Source organism: Esox lucius, chromosome 19, assembly GCF_011004845.1.
Source record: "Esox lucius isolate fEsoLuc1 chromosome 19, fEsoLuc1.pri, whole genome shotgun sequence".
Taxonomy (NCBI): domain Eukaryota; kingdom Metazoa; phylum Chordata; class Actinopteri; order Esociformes; family Esocidae; genus Esox; species Esox lucius.
This window is the reverse complement of record NC_047587.1, coordinates 18642535-18668184: the sequence shown is the minus strand read 5'-3', so window position 1 is coordinate 18668184 and position 25650 is coordinate 18642535. Positions and strand designations below refer to the sequence as shown.

At 38.4% G+C, this 25650-nt stretch overlaps 1 protein-coding gene across 1 annotated transcript; it reads left to right on the top strand.

Moving 5' to 3' along the window:
- Positions 1-3390: 3390 nt before the first annotated feature.
- Positions 3391-20843, top strand: nudt4a (nudix (nucleoside diphosphate linked moiety X)-type motif 4a). Its single transcript, XM_010890311.3, has 5 exons — positions 3391-4425; positions 12442-12552; positions 16611-16655; positions 16872-16959; positions 19214-20843. Exons 1-5 carry the CDS (start codon positions 4327-4329, stop codon positions 19450-19452), a joined length of 582 nt encoding a protein of 193 aa, XP_010888613.2. The 5' UTR covers positions 3391-4326; the 3' UTR covers positions 19453-20843.
- The last annotated feature ends 4807 nt before the right edge of the window (positions 20844-25650 follow it).

Genomic DNA, 25650 nt, shown 5'->3' with positions numbered 1-25650 from the left:
ATCTGTCTCCAAGTCATCAGGAATTAAGGATTATTTCTCAGAGAGGAGACCATAACATAAAATATATTGTATAGTTATTAATATTGCTTTTATTATTATAATTATATATTTTTTATTAACCATGTCTTTTTTTGACATCACATTGTCTGTATGATTGTACAAAATACTCTGTGTTTATTAAATCCCTATGAATTCAAATTAGTAATTACATACTGGAGTATCCTTGTATTCAAAAATATAAACTTTGCTTTGAGAATGCCCAATGTCATCTTTCATTCACTACTGTCAATGAGCAATTACAGTTCAAAAGTTTGCATACCCTTGGAGAATTGGTAATATATGTACCCTTTATAAAGAAAAAAGAGTGAGCAGGCAAAACACATTTATTTTATTTCTTATGGGATTCATATTCAACTGTAGGTTATAACAGAATGGCACAATCATAAAACAAAACATGTCAATAAAGAAAAAAATGAAATGACACCTGTTTAAAATGAAATGACACCCCGAATTCTTGCGGTATAGCTGCGCATTCGTCTTGGTAAAATGCTTCCAGGTCATGCCAAGTATTTGGTCGTCTTGCATGAACCACACGTTTGAGATCTCCCCAAAGTGGTTCAATGATATTAAGGTCAGGAGACTGTGATGGCCCCTCCAGAACCTTCACCTTTATTGACACTAATTGTCAAATAAATGTTTGTTTTTTTTTTTGCATGATCAGTCATAATTTTCTAAATCAATGCGAAAATTGCACATTTTCTGCCAGGGTATTCAAACTTTTGAGCACAATTGTATAACCACTAACACTAGCTAGATGTGCAAGACTCATACTGGATGAACCAAATGCAGCTGTGCAAGTCAACAACATATCACGCTGTGGGGTTAGATTAAGTTTGACACCATCAATGTGGAAAAATAAGGGACACCTTGCCAGGACCCCAAATCCGGGGGACACAAATGAAGAGGGGTCTGGGGGTCTTCCCCAATGAGAGTGTCAGATGCTTCATTCCCTGCATTTTGGTGAATTTCTATGCACCCATTTGTATGCATTGTATGCATTTCTATTCATCATTTTACTACTCTACTACTGTGAACATGAATGTAATGGAAATAGAGTAAATAAGAGTAAAGAACAGTTGCATCAATTATATTAAGGATTAAAACATCAGATCATTGACATGGGCAAGATGTTTTGTCTTTCAAAATAAACTATTTGGATGATTTGGAAGAAGCAAGAACCCACCCTCCAGGAAGGATGATGTAGCCTAGTTTTGTCTTTTGCTGCTCCCGTGCTCTGGAATAGTCTCCCATCCTACATTAAGTCCTGTTCCACCATTTACAATTTTAAATCAAATTTGAATACACAAATGTTTTCTCTTGCTTTTAGTTCAATCTGACGTTGTCCCTAGGTTTTTGTCAAGTCCACTCTTTACTTATTTTTAATGTCTTCTTATTATGTTTTAATCTGTTGATGGTTTTATTTGATTTCTCTTAACTTCTTATTGATTTGATTTTACGTAATTTTAGTTGTCTTAAATGTTTTCCATTTTAGTCTTGCCTTATATGTATTATATGTTCTATTGAATTCTATTATGTATGGTTGCCTTTTATGTATTATTGCCTTAATCATGTATACAGACCCAGTGGCACAGAGGCATTGCCTCCCAGCAAGAATTCTGTGCCCCCCAAAAATAGTTTGGGTAATGCTTCCCAATACTGTACTTCACTAATAACTGTTGGGAATGTAGGCTAGCTCTCTTGCCTTCATCTGAAAATGCGATCAGATCGAAGATGTGCTTTAAGTGATGTGATCACTAAGCTACAAAGAATGTGTAACTACTGCAGTTACTAAAGCGTTAAAATGTGATTGACAGCTCTGTATTTTGCTAGTATATAGCCTCAGCAAGCCCTGCATACAAAGACGATTTGCTTACCGTCCGTCGTGCTTAAGCTACTGTTTAGCTACTGATAAGTAGGACAAATATGCCCGTCCAAGACAATCAAAAGTCCGTCCAAAACGTTTGTTCTAGCGCCTGCACGTATACCTGTTTTGAGGCAGATGTTAATCCATCTGCCTCGACTGTAAAGCACTTTGTGTCAACTACTGTTGTTTATGAATGTGCTATAATAAAAGTGACTTTACTTTCCACCAAGTGGGATATTGATTACATTTCTCTCTCTCACACACACAGCTTACAGAACTGTCAACATACCTGGGACAACCGCACTGCTGATGTTACAGTGCGTCTGAGTCGATCGTAACCAGGGCAACGATGACGTTGCCTGAATGTCGAAAACACGCTCGGCGTTGTATTACCCATTGGTGATGCAGTCAAATATTATTACACAAATAAACGTTATACTAACACATTACAGGGAAAATGTGCCCTAGCTACCTATAGACTCCAATCTACCCGGCTCCAGTCCGGATATTCCTTAAGTCCCACCAATCGAGACCTCTGACTGAAACCACGCACACGAGATCTTGTCGACCGAAGGAAAATGTGTCTAAAACATTTGTAAATATAAAATTCAGATACGTAAATAAAATATTTGTAAATGTAATTCAACACGTGTAAATGTTACGCTACAGTTGTAAATATTTTACAGATGTGTTTTATTTGCGAAATATGTTTTTACACAATCACAAATTGTAGTTATATCATGTTTACTCATGTTTACATACTTGCAGATAATGTTTTTATTTACAAAATATTTTTTCACATTTACAAATCCTGTTTTTATTTGTGAGTTGTGATGAATATACGCACGGATTTTCTATATGTATTTATTATATATTTACGAATATTATACAGTCTTCAATAAATTAGATGTAGTTCATAATACCATCAGATTTGCCAAAATGAAAAGGGTTATTTTTTCAGTTCTCAGCCACCAGTGACTGAAATTAATTAAAATAAACTCTTTAAACTTGACTCATTCATCACACCTTCAGAAACAAACCAAAAGCAGTTATCTGATCACTGCACCTACTGAATGGCAAATCAGAATGTGTATTTTACCGTATATAGGGTTGGGCAAACATTTTGTCTTAAGGATCACATCGTCAGAAAATGTGAATTATTAAAAATGTATAGGTCAATTATCATTGACTTACTTTAATAACTAGTTTTAAATGTTTATTAGTGGTCTGGTGAGTATTTTTTCATTCCGGTTTTTCAATCGTTTTTTTGCGCACACATTTAAAATATCTGGCTAGATCGGTTTTCCATAACGACCAGGAGGCATCCAATATTTGTAGAAGCAGGTGCTTCAGTTTCTCTATATACCACTAGAGGTCCGCATTAACTCAGCTTGTTAACTTGCCAGGTTTTTGGTGGTGAACACTGCGGAACTTGAGTAACAGGCATTCGGAGTTTTTTTTAACTGAGTCGGTGCATCTGAATGTGTTAACCTGTAGCCGGATCATTTGGCTCCCAAACGGCTCTTCGTTTAAGTGCTTAAAAATAACCCATGAACAATGGAACTAATCTCAAAATAATGTCAAGGCTAAAACGTAGGCTAGAATTATGTTAAAATGCGAAATGTATGTTTAAGTGGGTTACATGTTATCTGAACTAATTATTAGATCGCATGCTTATTTTTTAGGACTATAGAAAAATGGGCGTGGAACACAAAGATTCGCTTTCACCACAATGTATTGTTTATGGAGTGCGGATATGCAGTGAACATTTACGTAATTCATAAAATAATCGATATTTGAGCTTACATTTTTTTAATGAAGGAGCCAAATGAAAGGCTCCTATCACCAATTCGATTCGGTTCCCAACGTTCAGCAAAACCAGCGGTTCGTTACAGGTGTCACTCGCTACGAGGCCGAATTGTCTTCTTAATTAGAAAATTGGCTTGCCATGAAAAACGCAAATATTCCATAGTTTTAACTTTGATGTCGACCTAACAGTTGCAACGAGGGCAAATTGAAATACACTGAATAGTACTACGACAACAGAGGTTCTTTAAATTATATTGTGTGAAAATCGTACGTATTCATTTAATCGTGACATAACGTCGCCGGGACTTGAGCTGATTGCAGGCCACTTCGTAGTAGCTTAGTCAGAAAGTTTAAATGCACAGACCCCAGATGGGGGTGTGTGTTTTAAAGATCATGAATGTTGACAGCGGGAACTAGCCAACATGTTAGACAAAATCACCGTCAAGCCTCCTGGAATAAGCGATGCTTGTGAATGAATAGAAGGCTGATCAGGATTCCCTTAAAACTTCTATACACTTCTTGACCATCCTCTTGACTTGCTTGGACCCTCAACCTTTCGTATAATATCCCTGGAACACGAAGATTGGGAATATATGATGAAGTTTAAACCCAACCAGACTAGAACGTATGATGGCGAAGGTTTCAAGAGACGAGCGGCATGTTTATGTTTCAAGAATGAAAAAGAGGATGAGGTATGGATGTATGATACTCAAGTTGATTGGGTTTGTTACCACAAACGTTGGATATTCTCTACCACAAGAACACATCTAACCAAGTTCATATGACAAATTCCTATAATAGTCTCCTTATTCTCCTCCACATTGTATTAAAATGCCAGAAAGGCATCAGTAGGTAGACATGCATTTTATAAAAGTTTATCTGACAAATCTTATGTGACACTAATCAGTATGTGGAGAGCTTTACAGGATTAGGTCTGTTGATTTTGTGTGTGTGATTCATAGTAAATAGTAAGGAAGATAGTAAGAAATACAGAACAGGGAGTATTAGAAAGGCAGTTCTTTAAGTTAGTTCAGCATGACTTGGCTGTTGGTGTGTTTGACTAGTAAACCCCTGCCCTTCATAAGAATTAGATATCAATGTACAATCATCTGTCTTTATGATGTGTCTGAATGCACATGTACTCTGCCTCCATATGAGGGCTATAATACTTGGTCATATACTGTGCCATGTGGCTGTGAGATACATACGTTGATCCCATCTACACTATTGTATTTTTTCATAGGTTTGTTGAAATGGATAAGCTACTCTTTCTTAAAAAATACACTCCTGTTCAAAGGTTTGGGGTCACTTAGAAATATCCTTGTTTTCAAAAGAAATAATTTTAAAAGGCTGACTGATCATTAGAAAACCCTTTTAGCACAACTGAAAACTGTTGTGCTGATTAAAGAAGCATTAAAACTGTCTGTCTAATAGACTAGTTGAGTATCTGGCGCATTAGCAATTGTGGGATCCATTTCCATGCTCAAAATGGCCAGAAACAAAGAACATTCTTCTGAAAGTTGTCAGTATATTCATGCTCTGAGTAATGAAGGCAAGAAACTGAAGATCTCTTACAATGATGTGTACTACTCCCTTCACAGAACAGCACAAACTCTCTTTAACCAGAATGGAAAGAGGAGTGGGAGGCCACGGTGCAGAACTGAGCAAGAGGACATATACATTAAAGTATCTAGTTTGAGAAACAGATGCATCACAGGTCTTCAACTGGCAGCTTCATTAAATAGTACCTGCAAAACTCCAGTCTCAACGTCAACAGTGAATAGGTGACTCTGAGATGCTGGCCTTCCAGGCAGAATTGCAAGGAAAAATATGTATCTCTGACTGGCCAATAAAAAGAAAGGATTAAGGTGGCTAAAAGAACACAGACACTGGACAGAGGAAGATTGGAAAAAAGTGTTATGGACAGACAAGTTTGAAGTGTTTGGATCACAAAGAAGAACATTCCTGAGACGCAAACCAAATGAAAAGATGCTGGAGAAGTGCTTGAAGCCATCTGTCAAGCATGGTGGATGCAGTGTGGTGGTCTGGGGGTGCTTTGGTGGTGGTAAAGTGGGAGATTTGTCCAGGGTAAAAGGGATCTTGAAGAAGGAAGGCTATCACTCCATTTTGCAGTGCCATGTTGTACCCGGTGGATGGTGCTTGATAGGAGCTAATTTCCTCCTTCAACAGGACAATGACCCAAAGCACAGCTCCAAACTATGCAAGAACTATTTAGAGAAGAAGCAGTCAGCTGATATTCTGTCTATAATAGAGCGGCCAGCACAGTCACCGGATCTCAACCCTATTGAGCTGTTGTGGGAGCAGCTTGACCGTATGAAACAGTATCTAAGAAGTGCCCATCAAGCCAATCCAATGTGTGGGAGGTGCTTCAGGAAGCATGGGGTGAAATCTCTTCAGATTACCTCTACAAGTTGACAACTAGAATTTAGAGGTCTGCAAGGCTGTAATTGTAGCAAATGGAGGATTCTTTGATGAAAGGAAAGTGTCAAGGACAATTATTTCAATAAAAAATAATTATTTCTAACATTCACACTACATTTCCTATTCATGTTGTTACATTTCCTACTCAAAATCATTTCATGTAGGTTTTCATGGTTAACAAAGACATTTCTAAGTGACCCCAACATTTGGAATGGCAGTGTATTTCCGGTCAGTTACTGGTGTCAGGGTGGTGTTGACAATTCCATATGGGTCCTTCTAGGCCTCAGCTGTTTTAGTTTTATTGTCGGGTCGGTACCATGAGGTCAGTAACTATGCTGAGGTACCACAAAATCCCACTCATTAGTGCCTCAATATCCAAATTTAGAGGTGAGTATTTTCATGACAGATTTTCCCCTGAGCTCAGGATCCTTCGATATAATTAATAAATAAGGGGAATCTGAATCAATGCATTCAGGTGTTCAATTCCTGGTTGGGGCATATAGTACCTGGGGTTAAACGGAAGTGAAGTCAGCAGTGCAGATTGTCTCGGCATAATCTGGGGTTGATGGGTAGGATGTCAAATGGGCTGCCTGGTCTTGTTGTAAGCATGCAAGCTTTTTTTATCATGATTGACAGATGGTGAATGTGGCACAAATACCATTTGCACATTAACACGCACCTCGGCCAAATGCACAAGTGACCCAAAGTAAAAATGATTGATGTGTAGGGACTAATTAGACCCTCTCTGAAACAATGCAGACTTCATGAGCAAAGGGGGATCCCATAATGTGGTGTTTCAGTGCAGTTTTTAAAGTTAATGATAGTAATATTTTATTTGGAAAAACACATTAGTTGTAATTTTACATCACCTGCCATTACATGGTTGTGAGTAACTTAACATATAAATCCCAGTGATATTCAACATAAGCTTCTCTAACATCAGACAAGTACTGTGCATATGCCTGGGTTTTTACTTTTCTCTTTTGAAAATACAAAAATGTATTTGTCACCTGTCTTCCAAGTAGCTAAAATTATTATGCATGCTGATGATTCCACACCATACTTGTCATCACCCACAGCCAGTGAGCATAAATAGATATAAAGATGAAGGCATTACATTTTTTCAAACATTCTCCATAACTAAACTACAGTTGTTCATTAACAGTGTGACCATTGAGCAATTTTCTGGGAATTTGATGGGTTTCTGGGAATTGGATGTTATGTTAACAAAGTGACAAAATGTTATTAAATTGGAGAGAAGTGTCTGTTCTAAAAACTTGTTCTGCGTTTTTGATGCAAAGTTCAACTGTCCTAATTGTTTAGGCTAAATATTGGATTGATTACTCCCCTAATATTTGGTGGAATCACCTTTTGGCAGTATTTACAGATATTAGTTTGTTAGGATAGGTCTCTACCAAATTTACACAATTAGATCTGGCAGTGTTTGACCATTGCACTTTGCAAAACTGTTCACACTTCCCAGTACTTGTGTCCTGTACAACTGCAGCCCATACATTTAATACAATTGTTTCATTCCTTTCCATAAGAGGCCATCCCTCAAACTGGCTCCCTCTGTTAAAAAATGGTTTTCTATATGGGATCGAAACATGTATCTCTATACTTAGAATTTTGTTGCTCACTAATGACAACATTGTGCCAGCAAATTCCCCTCCCAATGCAATTGGTGTTGTATCATGACAGGAATATCTTACAGACACCAGTGTTGTCACGTCTGACATAAGTACACGCCTGTAGCATCAGCTGAAATGTCAGAGGATGCAGAAAAACGGGCTATATCTCAGTAAGATTTACCGGACCTTTTACCAGCAATTAAAGTGATAACAAAGGGGTCATCTTGGATCATCACTGCTCTGTATGGTGACGACCTGTCTCTCAGGCCTGTATGTTATTTGGAAAGCCAGGGGAGCTGAAGGATCAATGTAACATTATGTGGTAAACACCCAGTGACCTATTAGCTGCAATTTATAGAAACTCTGCGGCAGAGGGACTAGCTGTCCCTGTCAGATTCATTTTCCCAGCTCTCCTTCTCTCTTGCTTGCTCCCTCTGTTGCTGGGCAAAATTATTTACATGGAAAATCGCAGTGTTCTGAATTTATTTTTGAATGTCTGAGAAGTAGTACACCGGAAGAGTACTCTGAACTTTACACCTGGTTATTTTTGGCGCCTTGTGAGACAGTGTTTTTTGTTAATGTGTGTTTGCTCGATAAGCATCAACATGGAAGATCTACAATTACTGATGAATACAAAAAGCTATTTAGACATCTTACCAGAAGATTGCCTTTAAACAAGACATCTGACCATAGATCCTGGTTCCAGTCAAAGTTGCAAAGATGTTTAAGCTAGGCACTGACACTGACATGTATGGCTTGGTAAGAGTGAAGACTTTCTTCTGGCAAGACATCTAAATAACTTTTTGGCATGAATGTGGCATCTAATTGTAGTGGCGTCTAATTATCTTAACATACTTGGCTTGTGGACATCATACCAAAGTTTTCAAGGATTCAAAGGAGGGTATTTTTATTTGTAGCTCCAGCATTTGGTGAAGACGTTTTGTTTCAAAAGCAAAAAAATATAAGTAGCTGATGACGAAGAACAAATTAATGTTTCACTGCCTTTTATCTTTCAGATTAAGCTAACTTCTTGTTTATCTACTCATTTGTCCAACAGTTGGAACATTTGAGATGTTTTTAGTGACTTCTGTCTTGAATTTTTACATCGGAAAAAACCCAACAAAATTGTGCTTTCCAGCAGTGTAATGAATGCCTTGCAATTATGTTGCTAGCAAAAATGCAAACAGTGTGACAATTTCATGCCGGTCTCCCTGTGAGGCAACCGGTTTGTGAGACATTAAGGCCAGATCGTTCTCCAACATGTTCGAAACAGTCACAGTAGTCAAAACAATTAGCAACATCCATGGACAGAGTCAGCCAGGGGTCATCATGCAGAAGCCAGATCAGCAACATGACTAAGTGGACAGGGACAATGACTCATCAGGTCAGTTTGTCTTAAAGCATGATGCGCTGGTCCAGGTACAAGTACTTGAGGGAGGATATCTATGGCAAACCGGACACCAGATAAGGCAATAGAATTTTCAGCAAAGGACCAACTGACCAAGGCACCCATGCACATACACTTCCAAGGCTTACAGGAAAAGATTCTGCTTCTGTAATATCAGCGGATACAACTACAGAGAATGTTTTCTCCTGCATTCTCAATTTGCCTATGAAAATCCAGTTACTATAACCAAAAGAGATTTATTTGAAACTGAAGGTGTCATGTTAAAGCTTCCTGTTCTTTCTGCAGATATTTTTTTAATTTTAATTCAAAATGTATAATTACAATGCAATTCTGTGTTTGCATCTGCACAGTTCTTCCTTTTTGCACAAATTGCTAAAAGTACTCCTCAGAACAAAAATGGAGTCTCAGCGTAATTCCCTTACCGTGGAATTGCCCTGGTCAGAGTCATTTTGCAGCTCTGCTAAGCTGTTCTGGTTTTCATTCAGAAAGGCAACTGCTGATCCAGGGCTTTTGTAAAGCCTGTTTGGCTGTGAGTGTGTGTTTTTGTGTGCGCGCATGCAGGGGAGATAGAAAGAGAGAACTGCGTGCATGTGAGCATTTAAGAGAGTGCATGTGTTTGTACGTGCGTAAGAGTGTAATGCATTGAAGTTTGAAATGAAAGCACTGCGGCCAGTGTTTTTCAAAACACCTTGGGCTCTGGGGTTAGGGGCCGACTTGGGCTGTGGGGTTATGGGCCGACTTGGGCTGTGGGGTTATGGGCCGACTTGGGCTCTGGGGTTATGGGCCGACTTGGGCTCTGGGGTTATGGGCCGACTTGGGCTCTGGGGTTATGGGCCGACTTGGGCTCTGGGGTTATGGGCCGACTTGGGCTCTGGGGTTATGGGCCGACTTGGGCTCTGGGGTTATGGGCCGACTTGGGCTCTGGGGTTATGGGCCGACTTGGGCTCTGGGGTTATGGGCCGACTTGGGCTCTGGGGTTATGGGCCGACTTGGGCTCTGGGCTTGTGTGCCAACTTTCAAAGGTATTTTCACACACCCTGTTAAACGTCAAGTACATTCGTCAAAAGTATGTACACCCTCTGGAAAGTATTTGGATACAGGTAATCTAAACTTCAACAATTGAAATATTATGTTAATCTTATTGAACAAATACTACTGAAAGATTCTGCTTTGCAATCATTTACTCATAAAAAATCTACATAAATGCAATTTCAAAGGGCGGACAATATCTGGTGTTCTCTTGGCGGAAATAACTTAATTTAGCCTTTTCAAATAACTGTGGGTCAGTCGCATAACTCTTAGTAATTCCTACATTGTGGGTAAAATGGGTTGGGTTTTGATGACGTATGCTGAATGTGTGCTGGGGCTTGACCACTGAGCATTCAGAATATGATCTATTGTTAAATAATGTGGTTAATGATGATAGGAGGGCCAGATTTTGACATTTTGACAGGACAACAGGGGTTAACACCCTAACTCTTTAGATATGAGCCATGTAGAGTCAGGACAACCAACAATGTCCCCTTTACAGCCCTGTGGCATTTTGCTTTGATCTTTAGACACAAATTGTGCTCTATGGACAATTTCTTCAACCTCATGGCTTGGTTTGTCCTCTGACATGCACTGTGGGACCTTATATAGATGGGTGTGTACTTTTCCAAATCATGTCAATTTAAATCAATTCCCAACAGATGGGCTCCAATCAAGTTGTAGAAACATATCATGGATGATCAACGGAAACAGGATGCACCTGAACTCAAATTCGAATGTCATAGCAAAGTATCTGAATACTAATGCAAATCTTATATTTTTTGTTTTTCTAAAACCTGTTTGTGCTTGTCATTGTGCGTTATTGTGTATATATTGATGAGGAAAAACTATATTTCATCCATTTTAGAAAGAGACTAATGTAAAATATTTGGAAAACATGAGTTCTGGATACTCTTATATGTACAGTGGATGAACTATATGTACAGTGGATTGGCAAAATAATGTCAACACCTAACGATATAGTGATTTCATGAACATTGCCTTCAGAACAGCTGAACTGTTTATTGCACCTTCAAGAAGAAAAGCATTCCAGTTCTTTGAGGGATGAAGGGGGTGGAAATCCACTTTGCACTCTGGCCTCCAGAACCTCCCATTATGGTTCAGTGATCTTCAGATCTGTTGATTGGGAAGGCCATGGAAGGTGTTTGACACCATCCTTGTGTTCATAAAACCATTCTTGAATGATTTTAGCACTGTCTGAGGGCATCATTCTGGAACATTGTGTGGGAACAGTGTTTGCACCATAGTGTGCACCTGGTCCAGTCAAAGGGTCATTATACAACTATGCAAAGCAATCATCAGACCCAATGAGTCTCACAAGATGGCTACCCATATCATTAAAGATCCCTCACCATGTTTATCAGTTGGCCGCAGATGTTGTGGGCTGGAGGCATCCTTTTGCTTTCTCTAAACGTAATCCCATCCAGAAATAGAGTGAAAGATCTCTTCTGACTTTTCACATTTTTCTATTGCTTGGGGTTCTGGGTTTGGTGTTCCTTCCACCAAATGATGTATCTTTGTGCATTGGCCTTTGATACCAGTGGTATAAATTCCAGCCAATGCATATGAATGCCATAAATTCCAGCTTTCTGAAGCTCATAACAAAGGTTTTGTTGAGACTGGGTCACAGAGGTGCCGATTCAATTCTGTGGTAGTTTTCCAAGTTTTGCTTCTGAGGCCTTGAGTAACTATCCTGTTCAATGTCCCTTTATTCCTGTCAGTCAGCTTGGACTTGCGACCACTGCTCCTCTTTGCCAGTATTTGGCGTACGCTGTCATGATTTTTGAAACCGTTCCTCTTGATGCATTCAATCCTTTTGTAACCGATGCACCGACTATTTGGCCACTTTGGAACTCAGTGAGTTGCCTCATGTTGTTTTGAAAAATCCAATATCAAAGTGTTAATTGTCATACGTTATTTTAAAGATGACACAATTGGCAATCAAGTAAATCTTTTAAGTTACTTCAAAGTGTTTTTCTATGTGTTTATTTTTTGTCCACCCCCTGTATATGTACAGTATTAACAGTGTGCTTCAGTCTAGAGTTAGATTTAGGACAGACATCTTGTTACAACAGGGTTGGAATTGCATTTGGATGGGCCTCTTTTGGGATAGTAATAATTATTAGTTAATTAGAATTGACATTTTTTAATTGTTGATTTTTTGCTAACCTTTTCAGGTGTTGCTTGTGAGCAGCAGTCGGCACCCAGACCAGTGGATTGTACCAGGAGGAGGGATGGAGCCAGAGGAGGAACCATGTGGAGCTGCAGTCAGAGAAGTGTACGAGGAGGTGAGTACCCCCCAAAGACAATTTATTACCATCCATCTGTAATGTTCTAAGTACACTGTAGACTTGAAGTAGAGATACTGTCTCCAAACGTCCTAGATTGAGCTTAATGTACACTGCACCAACAGAGCTAATGGCTTAGTGGCTAAGTGAAAGGATTGACAGTGCTTTTCCACTGGTGAATGATCTTTTTGACTGGAGTAGACAGACTTAATGTGGAGACTGCCATGTTGTACCCCAGGGAGTCATGTGTTGACAGCTGTGAGGAATGGAGCTGCGACATTTAGAGACAGTGTCTAGTTACCCGCATCATTCTCCTCCTGAGACATGTCTTACAACAGGGTTATTGTTCATAACTCAAATGATCCTCACACCACTCTTTTGACAACTTTAACACATCCACTCCTAAGAACTCCACAATGGAGGTTCAATTAAGGTTCAATTTTTTTTAAATATTACCAGGATCTTTACCCCATTCAGTTTTGTACTGTACATTGACGGGCAGGCCAAACACTATTTTATGAAGTTCACATTTAAGACATTTAAACCTGTTGAGCCTCGCCTGAGCCAACCCTCAACCATGTGGACCTGGGAGGGGTGCAGGAGCCTAAACATGAATTATAGCTCAACCCCAGGATCATGTGACCAAACCCATGGACTCCAGTCTTGGAATGCTGCCAGGTGTTGCCAGACTCTTAAAACAGACAGGGCTTGGTCCACAATAATATTTTTTTCTCATGTATTTATTACAGTAATATATATCGTTAGGGATTTAATGACGACTTGTGAATTTGCTCCACAGCGAAATATCACCCACAATTTTTCCCATCAAGCATTTCATGCCATCGGCTTCCCACCATAATCCCTTGTAATTCCACAAGGGAAAAGAAGTCAGTGTGTTTGTCATTGCCTTGTTAACTTTTTTGGCCAAACTGCTGACGGCTTCTGTCTATGTATTATGTGAAAATGGCACAACCTGTCTAAAGAGTCTTGAGACAGGTTGAACTTGGTGTAGAGACTAAGCAGTCGTCACCATCATGGGCAATGCTGGGACCATGTTTTATGGGAACAGAGAAATTGTGTCCCTTTGGATAGTGAAGTTGTCCTGGCGGAATTCCATCCCGGCATGAAAATATCCCACAGTGGGTTGATGTTGCTGTCTGGCTTTTTCAAGGGGTGGGGGTTGGGTAGTGTCAAACCTGTCATCATTGGTTGGGATGAAACATCTGTGCCTTACCAATCAAGTACTCTGAGTGATTTACATGATTACAGATCAACAGTCAATCTTGGGGTGACACTTATGAACCTGTTGGTTTGTGGCCTCTTTCTCTCCCTTGCCTGTTTGTTCATGTTCATCACTTTCCTGCCATGATCATACATAGCTAGGGTGACCAGACATCCCGGTGTTCCCGGGATTGTCCTGGTTTGCCCGGAATTATCCCGGTTTCAAGCTGGGTGTCCCGGGTCCCGACAAATATCTGAAAACACTAAAATGTCCCGGTTTCCGACATTCACTACTAAATTGTCCCAGTTTTCACCACAATTAAAATAATAATAATACTGTAATTTTTCCACATACGAGTCAGAGCCAAACAAACAACTGCGTAGAACTGCATAGCAAAGCAACAATTCTCATCAAAGCTCAAAGCCCCTGCTCCACCAACCACAAGCAGGCATGATGACCAACAAGTGTGCTTGTGCTTAGTGGACCCGGGACACCAAGCCTGAAACCGGGACAATCCCAGGCAAAACGGGCCGTCTGGTCACCCTATGTTAAATGATACTTAGCGGCTTACTTTTGGGTAACTGAGGTAATGTTAGCCTTCTGGCTAGCTAGCCTTAATGTTACTTAACTGTCAATACTGTAGCCTGTTTGTTGTCGTCATATGAACGCTCCAAACTAAAACCTCTGAAATGAAACCGATTCCAGAATCTATGAAAATGTTGAGGGAGGAGTACTTTCAAGGATTAATACATGATAATTAAACTTTTTATGTTCATAAGCATATACCCATACGGAAAATAAATGTATTTTAAATACATTTTTGAATACATTTGGAAAATATATTCCTAAATACATTTGGTAAATATATATAATTTGTTTTGAAATTGACTGCTTAAATATATTTATAAAAAAAAATTCTAAATGTCTAAATATACTGTAACATTGGGCAGGCTGTGTTCCACAGTCAGAGGCACTAACCACTACTCCAAAAAGGATTATTTCAAAAAGGTCTTACTAAGTTTGCTATAGTACGTTAGAATATATTTGTGACTATATAAGATGTCATGTATTTTATTAATGAATAACTATGAAATGTGTTTCAACACCTAAATGTGATATAATCAATTCGTCGTTAATTCTTTTTACTTTCACAGGATCAGATTTTTTTTTATATGGGTTTCAAAATACATTTTTGACAGTGAAATACATTTGGACAAAACTGAAATGTATTTATAAATGTTCAAATACATTTCGGAATAAAAATGGAATATGTTTTGATAGCTGAAATGTATTTTGAATAAAGTAAAATGTATTTATACATTTTAAAATACATTTCAGATTAAAAGGTGAAATGCATGTTGATACCTGAAATTTATTTTGAATTAAATTAAATGTATTCAACATATATTCTACATACATTTTGCCTTGCAAAAATATGTTTATTTTCCATATGGGATACATGTGCGCGTGCATTAACTTGCGGTTACAGGGTCCCGGTATGGGGGTTTGAAATTGTGGTCACCCTATACATAGCATAAACCCAATAATATAAAGATAATTATTATTATATGAATATTGAACACACTTAGGACCCACAGCTGTATATGGATTATTCAAAACATCTAAACTGAAGAAATAAAATTGCCAGCTGTGGTGTGAACCTTAGCTACTTACACTCCATTACTTAGATGGCTACTTGCAGACCCTATGTTGAAGACTAAGACAGATATTTTTCTAATTATTTTATCAGTCGTTTTCCTTTCAAATCATTCACTACTGTATTACTTTCCCACACAGCCATAACTGCCTTGTTCTAGCACGCAAGCTACACTAACGTTTGTTAGATAAAACCTGTAAATCAAGATCGCTATAGCCAGTTACGTCATAACAATGTTTTAGCCAGAAGAACATTTTTATTTTGTAATGTTCGTTCTATAGCTATGAAAATGTACTGACGTTTATACACGTTATACTTGCAGTGAACACAACATACAGCTACGGCAATCCTCACAGCCAGTCTACACAGACAGTAATCACTGCTCGTCATGAAAGAAGGAATGAAAATGTTGGATTCGGTGGCGATGGGGACGTGACAAGTTCCAACAAGTCACTTTTTTTCAAAATATAAGTATTACACAAGAAAACATTGAGGGGGACAATTTAACCAGTTTCTAATATTGAGAGGAACATGTCCCCCTGGCTTCTACGCCCTTGTTAATGGGTATACTTTGGATTTTCCCTCAGCACCGGAGTGCCTCAGGGAAGCTTTCATTAGGGATGTGCAGTTCGCGAACGATTCGTTCGTTTTAAATGAATCTTTTTCATCAAGTGAAAAGACAAGAGAATCGTGTAGCCAGCGTAGTGTTTGTCCATCCTGAACAAAACCTAATATCCACCAGAACAGTTTTATTTTATGCTTCCTATAACATAGATACTGAAGGTTGTAGCCAGCAAAGTTTTTGTCTGTCCGAACGCGGGAGCAGTTGTCCCGTAGTCCGCGTCGTTAACCACTACACTATTTAACAAGAGCCAGCCAGATTCGCTCTTCTATGCTGGCTCCGCTTACACGGTCCAGCAAAAAATAACAATTGAGTGCAAAGGCATTACTCAGAATAACATTCTGTAATATGAGTTGTTTCAGATTACATATATTTTTTTATCATTTATTAAAATGCTTAGGCACAGTACAACTTTTAATAACCAGAGTTTTCAAAAATGTTTAAAGTGATTTTGTCTTTTGGGTAATTTTAGAATGTGTGAATGTATTAGTGTAATTCTGTCGTTTCCATGCTGGCTGACTATCCTTTGTGTTATCTGTAAATGTGTCTGTGTCCAGGCGGGTGTAAAGGGGAAGCTTGGCAGACTATTGGGCGTTTTTGAGGTAAGGCTTACAAACCATCAGTCATCTGGACACTACAGAATATGATGTCAAATAATAAAAAATAACACTTCCGAAAAATGTACACCGAAAACAGCTTGTTGTTGTTCCAGGAGTATCCTTAACCTAAATAAAGACAACATGCATTGCATGCAATGCCTATACGCTTCCAGGTGTGAAATGGTATTATGATATGAACAACTCTGTCTGTCCCTGCAGCACAACCAGGACAGAAAACACAGAACATATGTCTATGTCCTGACTGTGACAGAGACTTTGGAGGACTGGGAGGATTCTGTCAACATCGGTAGGCTTCTGTTTTGAAGACATTTGGTTAAGGAGTTTTATTTTCCCATATGCCTGTTGACCTTAATACACTTTTATCGAAGCATTTCCATTCTCACATCAGACCTAGACCTCGTTCTTTTCTCACTTTTGACATCAAAGCTATTGAACTGTTGCCTCACAAAACATAAGTCTTATGATCTCATAAGCAGTCAGATGATTGTAAGTGGCACTTTAGTGGGGTTAATGCATAGTACTAATGTTGTGTAGAATGAATTATTTTGCATATCTGCAATAATTGTAGAAAGATTTATGTTTCCATTAGATTTTTGTGCCACAAGATGGGAGAAATTTTGAGATATCCCCTTTTAAATGACAAAGGTTATTATTCACAATGTCACTAAGCAAAAAGCAGACAATGTACATCAATAGCAAGTATAATGTCAAAACATACTTCATACAAAATATAACAATGTAACAATTGTTTAAATAATGTATCTTATTTAGTTTAGTCCTACATTCCAGTGTGATAATTCAACATTAGTGGGGATGCGCAAATTAAGTAACATACAGGACAAAAGATCATACTCTCTGAGCTAACTAGCAAACTAGAGACATTCTACACAGCACAGGGATTTCTTTAAGTTGGTTCCAGAAATCACTATATATTTTTTTTGAATGCGATAACCATTTTTTAAACTATATAATTGAATAAGGCATCCTGTAACTTAAAAGGTCAACTATTTAAAAAGGTTATTGAGAGAACTTTCATTATGAATAGAGGTTTGGCCAGTATTACATTCTTTGCCTGTCACCACACCCTTTTCCATTCACTGTCCTGTCTTGCACTTTATAAGGGCCATTACTGTACCTGATGAACCCGATGTGTGGACTTGTCTTACAACTTACCTTCTCTACCAGGGGTAGCACTCATGTCATTCCTCGGGTATCAGTGTACACCTGCACCCCCACGTTCACCCCAGAGTCCCATTTCTATTTCAGTGGTCCCAGTTCCTAAGGCTTTGTGCTGATCGCAAGAGTCAAGATTTGGTGAAAGCAGTGCAAGTCTATTGATATAGGCTGCCGCCTGTGGCGTAAAAAGTTCTGGCGTTAGGTCTCTTGATAACCATTGAGAAACATTTGAAATGAGCAGGTCCATTCCTTTACTGCGGTTTACACTTCAACATCTAGATACCTCCAGTTGGATAATGCGTCATTCAACAAAGCGCATTCATTGTCTTGGAATGATTCCAGAATCTTGACAGTGAGTTCAGTCAACAAAGTGGCCGTCACAGTTCCCTCAATAGAGCATCTTTGGAACGAGATGGAATGGGTTCTCGGCATTAATGTGGAACATTTCCAGCGCCTTGTACTCATGCACCAAATAACAGAGGCAGTCCAGGAAGAAGAGGGGGGGTCCTTGCCAGTCCATTCTTTAGCTAACTACTCATTCTACTAAAGTGTGAGTTAGGTTTTCCAAAAGGTTTAGTGTTTCAGCATTTATTGAGTATTGTATGTAGGCTGAAAACTACCAAAGGTGTCTCGAAGAATTTGATGTATGTGTAACTTCATCATCCTTTCTCTTCGCACTACCTTCTCTTCCTCTCTATGCACTGCTAATACTACTGTATATCACTTCATATTTCAAGCTTCTTCCTCTAACCCCAGGAAACTCTTTGCTACTTTTTAAATCCACCACCTCCATCAACCACAACAACTGTACAAGTCCAGATGCAGTATTTGACTGAAGTGATGTATGGTTGTGAAGGTACATTATACAAAGATTACAGAATATATTGAAAGCAACAACAGGAACTGCATGTATAATGTTAAGCTAAGCATGCTTGAGTGTTGGAGAAGCTTTGTATTGTTAGTCCTTATTGATCTTTCCTAACCCCATCAGTATGCATCTATGGTAAAAATATATTTTTTTAGACATTTAACACAGCCTTCCTTCCAAGCAGTGGCTTGTGTTCATAGGCTCTGGACACAGCTCCCATGCATTTACCAATTATTATAATTTGTACTCTTAAAATCTTCACTCTGCGCAGCCAGTAGAGGACTGGCCACCCCTCAGAGCCTGGTTCCTCTCTAGGTTCTGTCCTATTAGAGAATTTTTCCTAGCCACTGTGCATCAACCCTGTTGTTGCTTGCTCTGGGTTTTCAGGCTAGGTGTCTGTAAAAGCACTTTGTAACCACTGCTGATGTAAAAAGGGCTTTAGAAAATACATTTCATTGATTGATTCCTCTTACTTTCCTTCCTTTGCTCTCTTTAGGTAGGAAACGGAAGTGGTTCCAGATCGATGAAGCCATCCGGGTGCTAGAGAGCCATAAACCGGTACATGCAGAGTACTTGCGCCAACTCACAGACACCTGTAACCCTACCTGTAGCTCTACTTGCTGTGGCTCCACCAATGGCAACACCTGGGCATTGCCACTGACGGATGACAACGCCACTCACTACGTAACTTCAACACAGGGGACAGATATGGGTCCTTCCTCTGTCAACAGATAGGGAACCACCACCAATCATCTCAGTAAAAGGAATCAGTGTTTGAAGAGGACCTACCATAGTTGTAGTCTGTTTCTTCTGTCTTGTCCACTTCCTGTGGAGTTGTTAGGTCTAGCTTTACAATGACAATGAATTGTCAAATTTATATTCAGTGCTTATCCTTTTATATTGTCAACAACCAACTAAGGATATTAGTAGAACTTGGACCATGAAAATAACGATTAGTCATCAGGTTTATATCATCAGGATGAAGAAAAAACAGGGTACAGCATGGTGGAGAAATGTTGTGTGCTTGTGGCAGCTCTGATAGGCCAATAGAGGGTAGTGTTAGTTCTGGAATGTACTTTAACTGCCTTGGTAACTGCAGGTGATTCTCATAACTTTAATTCTTGACTGTCAAAACATTTATAGAGAAATCTGTTGAACAACTAACTTATAGTATATGTGAATAATGAATATTGAAGTCTGTAGTAGTTTTAAAATGTGTAGTTTAAAATGTATAGTTTGGCCTAGAAACTGGATAATTTAAATACAGCAAGGTTCCCTCATCTATATTACACAATAACAAATGATTTGTACATATTTATTTTTTTAATACTATGGAATATAGCCTTACAATTTAACTAATGTATTTTCAGTGTTCTGTGTAAATATATTTTGTAAGTACATATATAAGTAACACTAGTATTTGTCTGAGGGCTTAGACACAGCAAGGAGATTGTTGGCTGTGTGGGTCTACACGATTGATCAGCCCAAACATGAAGGCCAATCAACATGGGACTGAAAGAATAAAGGAATGTATATGTGTGGATCAGTTAAACCTGAAGCAGGAAATGCAGTCTTATCATCAAGTGCCTTCACAACCATAGGAACCTGTCTAATTAATTGGTTTGCATGTGAATGCTGGGAGGAAAAGGTTTACTTTTTCTAGTCTATTGAAACCAGCCATCACACCTGCCCAATTCTCACTTAAACATAGGATTGATTTTCAGTTGGCTAAATTACGTGTGTTAACATATGACCCCTAATTGATGGTAATTTGATGTCTATGACATTTCAGATTTACATATACTTATTTAAAGTAACTTCAGTTAAGTGAACTATGTTTTCTATTACTTAAACTTCTTACAAGGAGTAAGTGGTAGCTTGGTTGACTTCAAAGTAGCTTCCCTAACATTGGCAATAGCTGATGATACAGTATTTGTTTTTCACATTCTATTTAAAAAGAAACACATTGGTTTATAAAGTGCACTCTAACCTCATTATCAAGGACACAATTATGCTTCAGTTTATGGAATGTACAATATGTATACATTCAACATTAGATTATAAAGTTTTGCCAAAAGATCTCCGTATACCACTCATATTTTTGTAAATATTGGATTATATATTTTCAAGTAACAACACTGAAGAAATGACACTTTGCTACAATGTAAAGTAGTGAGTGTACAGCTTGCATAACAGTGTAAATGTGTGTTGTGTTATTTTGAGGGAACAGCAAATTTACACTGTTATACAAGCTGTACACTCACTACTTTAAATTGTAGCAAAAAAAATAAAAACAGTGTTGTCACATGAAAAGATATAATGAAATATTTACAAAAATGTCAAGGGTGTACTCACTTTTGTGAGATACTGTATATTCAATCGAAATTAGTACAAAGACAACATATCAGATGTTGAAACTGAATAATGTTATTGTTCCCTGAGAAATATATGACCACTTTGAATTTGATGCCAGCAACACTTTTCAAACAAGCTGGGACAGGTGCAACAAAAGACTGAAATAAATTGTTATACAAAAAAAGAACCTGGTGGAACATCTCACAACTAGCTAGGTTAATTGGCCAAAGGTCAGTAACATGATTGTGTATAAAAAGAGCATTCCAGAGAGGATGTGACTTTCAGAAGTAAAGATGTGGAGGGGTTCACCACTCTGTGAAAGAGTAAACAGGGGCAAATAGTGCAACAATTTAAAAATGACGCTTCTCAATGTAAAATTGCCCTGAGTTTGGGGATCTCATACGGTACATAATATCATTAAAAGGTTCAGAGAATCCGGAGAAATCTCTGTATGAAAGGGACAAGGCCAAAAACCAATATTGGATGGCCCAAGCTCATTTAAGATGGAATGAGGTGACGTGGAAAACTGTCCTGCGAAATCAAAATGGGAAATTACATTTGGGAATCATGGACTTCCGGGCTGAAAAGGAAAGGGACCATCTTGCTTGTTATCAGTGCACAGTTCAAAATCCAACATCCTAGATGGTATGGTGGTGCATTAGTTCACATGTCATGGATGACTTGCACATCTGTGAAGGCACCATTAATGATGAAGAATATATACAGGTTTTGGAGCAACATATCCAGATGTTTCTTTCAGGGAAAATCTTATTTCAGCAAAACAATGGCAATCCACATTCTGCATGTATTACAACAGCATGGCTCTGTAGTCCAGACCTGTCACCCATTGAAAACATTTGGTGCATTATTAAATGAAAAATGTGACAAAGACCCCTAACTATTGAGCAGCTGAAATCCAATATCAAGCAAGAATGGGAAACATTTCACTTTTTAAACTACAACAATTGGTCTCCTCAGTTCCCAAACGCTTACAGAGAATAGGAGATGCAACACAGAAATAAACGTGCCCCTGTCCCAACATTTTTGAAATGTGTTGTTGGCATTAAATTCAAATTGGGCATATCTTTTTCCAAAGAATTTCTCTGGTTCAACATTTGATATGTTGTCTTTGTACCAATTTCTGTTGAATATAGGCTTTCAATGATTTGCACATAATTGCATTCTGTTTTTCTTTACATTTTACGCAGCGTCCTGACATTTTTGGAAAGAGGGTTGTGCACATACAATATAACTGAAAAGGTTAATTGATTTTTAAGGGGACTATTGAATAAATTAAACATTGAATGGGCAGTGAACAAACAAGACCATTCTCAGTTTTGGCTTGACAGATACATTGACTGAAATGAACTCAAATGGTATTAGAGTGAGTAGGAATGTTGTTCTTTAAAAGTTACAATCAAATGTATTTAGGTTAACACAATCCACTGTGTACCCACACGTGTTCTTAACACTCTGGTTCTTAAATAAAAATGTGGTATTTCAGTGTCAGTGTTTTAGTGGAATTACCCAACTAGATGACTATAATGTGTGTGTATTTGCTATCGAAATGGAACATGGTGGTGTGGTAAATAGTTAGCATCTGGGCAGGAGCTTACTTTATTAGCCCATAATGTGACTTGGGATCACTTTTTTTTTATGTATCTGATTAACATTTATGACATGAAATATCCTTGTTCTACTAATATTAATGGCAAGTAATGTGATTGTACGTTTTTTTTGTAGTTTTGTTTGTGATTTATTTTGAAGGTATTTACTAAAATCCCACAAAGCCCAGTAATTATGAATTCATGAAGCTCAATGCTGCCTGTCCTGAAGTTCTACGGGGAACTTCATTTGTCATTACACTGGACTCCTCTCCTGGCTCCGGCCACACATGAGACAGACACTATTTCAAAACAGTTTGACCAAGAAGCGAGTTGAAAGGAATTGGGCGTGTCAATTGAGCAAAACACAGCCTCTCTGTCTCAGTATGTGTAGCCCATTTATTTGATGCAGTCTAGCCTAAAAAGAGCCCATGGCCTATGGGTTTTTGTTTCCCAGACAGCATATAATGTACATTGGCAGCCCTGAAGGCGAGTACCATTTCAGTTGTTCAGATGTTTTAGAAGTGAGACTCCGTAACTTCTGAACTGAAAGGTAGCTGTTGGGTGCAAATTGACTGTAGTCTGGAGCTCAGATCGGTTACTGGAAATGACTTCCTACCTTTTCAAGTGATTTGTTTGGCAACAGATGAATCGTCATGACTGAATTTATTATACTGCACAGGCATGTTTGTGTGAGGGAGAGCGTATACATTTATAGTTAATTAATGGTTCATGCAATCTGCATAATGACATTTGTTAATATCAGATCTTGATTTAGAAAAGAGTAAAACCAAAAACAATGTTAAACTGTGTTTAAAGACTAAATATAGTTCAGGAACTAGCGTGTTGAATCATGCAGCAGAAAGTCCGAGGCGGTGTGGTGTACGACCAATGGATATGGACTGTTCTTATTTATGACAATACGGAGTGCATAAATACAGCCCTGCTGTTGGCCACCAAGGGGGTAGAAGTGACTGATATTGGGACACACATTTGACTACAGTGTGAATGTTAATGTATTTACCAAAATGTCTATTTAATATGTAGTTCTGTGTTTTTCCATTTCTAGAATCCACTTCTTGTTCAATTCTCTTTGTCCATGACTACGTTAGATATAGACATGCTCTGGTTAAAAAAGGCCTTGGCATTATTGACCAATGAAGTGTGAATAGGACCGGACACAGTTTCGCTCGGAAGGTAGTCCGGTTGGAAATACTGGGGGCGATAATTGTTTCAACAACACTGGCTTGCAATACTCTTTATGTCTGGAAAGGGTGTAGCAAGTAGATAGTTCCTGCAAATAATGTCTTTCTGTACAGAGGCCTTGCGGGTGTTGTAAGGACTCAAGCATTCATTGTGAAAATTCCAGTTTGACTTTAAGAAAGTAGCGATTTCTGAACATGGAATAGTCCTAACTAGCACTGGTAAATTATATTGTGTGTGAATTTTTGGCATGGTGGGACTTTTCAGCTGGAAAGTAATTTCAGATAGCCAAGTAACCAGAGTGCATATTTTAAAAGGACTAATACTACAGTGATGTTGGTAACATCTCAGTCAGGCATGTAAGTCCAGCTTTAAGTTTTCCAATCTGCTCTTATAGCACACCTTGAATTAATACTTCACACTACCTTACCTGTTGGTTTGTGGCCTCTCTTTCCCACACTCTGGCTACCTTTCTGACCAGTGTTATTGTTATGACAGCGTCTTTTCTGCATATAGTAAACATACAGTACAATCCTAAATTCAGCTGCTGTCTTTTTATCAGAGATCTTATTCAATGACTGATTGATTTACATGATTTATGACGGATCAACAGTCTGTCTTGGCGTGGCACTTATCAATGATTTAACTGTTGGTTTGTGCCTGTTTGTTCATGTCTATCACTTTCCTGCCATAATCATACATAGCATAAACCAACTTCTTAAAATATTGAACACACTTTAGCTATATCTAGATGATTCTAAACATATTAACAGAAGAAAATAAATTGCCAGCTGTTGTGTGGAGATTGTTACCAAGAACCTTAGCTACTTACACTCCATTCTTGACTGGTGGTGGCACGTCCATTACTTAGATAGCTATACTTGCAGACCCTATGTTGAAGACTAAGACAGATTGTGCAAATCATTTTAGCAAGAGTTCTTCCTTTCAAATCATTCACTATCACTTTTTCACACAGCCATAGGAACTACTCAGTGTTATCTAGCAAGCAAGCTACTAGTTACTGTAACGGTTGTTGTGTTAAACTTGAAAATAAAGATTGCTCGCTAATTACGCCTTAACTATGTTTTTATCCAAAAGCAAGCTTATATTTTATCACGTTCGTTCTATAGCTATGAAAATGTGATGACGTTTATACACGTTGTACGTACTGTGAAAACAAAACTTGGAGCTACACTAATTCCACTTTGCTAGCCTACACAGAATGCTTGTCATGAAAGAATGAATGAGAATCTTGGATTCGGCCGGGACGTCGACATGACAAGTTCCAAAGCGTAATGTTTTCAAAATAAAAGTATTACCCAAAACAACATTATTGGGGACGACGACGACACTTTAACCCGTTTTTAATAATGGGGGGACATGTCCCCCCGGCTCCTACGTCCTTTTTGTCACACTTGAGATATGCTCACAGCCTCCTGCATATCCAGTATTGTATTCGTCAACTTTGCATAGATTTAGTATACTTTTCCTATACAGTATTTTCATCACTTGCAGCACCGAAACAGGTGGCAATGAGCGGAAAGACATGGTATAAATGACATCACATCACTTGTTACTTCGCTAATTGTGTTGATAACCGGTTTGTAACAGCAATAAAGCATCTAGTGCTTTTGTGATGTATTTCCAAAATACCACGGAACAGCCAGAGAACTACATACTAGAACTATCACCAATAAGCATTTAGGATTACATCACCACGTGTATAAGTGTTCACTAATGCATGATATCGTAACAGCACAGGTATGAAAAA

What these genes read in the sequence shown, in the direction of transcription:
- nudt4a (XM_010890311.3), top strand. Translation starts at nt 4,327, where the DNA reads ATGATGAAGTTTAAACCCAACCAGACTAGAACGTATGATGGCGAAGGT. An exon ending in AGAATGAAAAAGAGGATGAG is followed by an intron (nt 4,426 to 12,441) that starts GTATGGATGTAT and finishes TAACCTTTTCAG; the next exon opens with GTGTTGCTTGTGAGCAGCAG. An exon ending in GACTATTGGGCGTTTTTGAG is followed by an intron (nt 16,656 to 16,871) that starts GTAAGGCTTACA and finishes CTGTCCCTGCAG; the next exon opens with CACAACCAGGACAGAAAACA.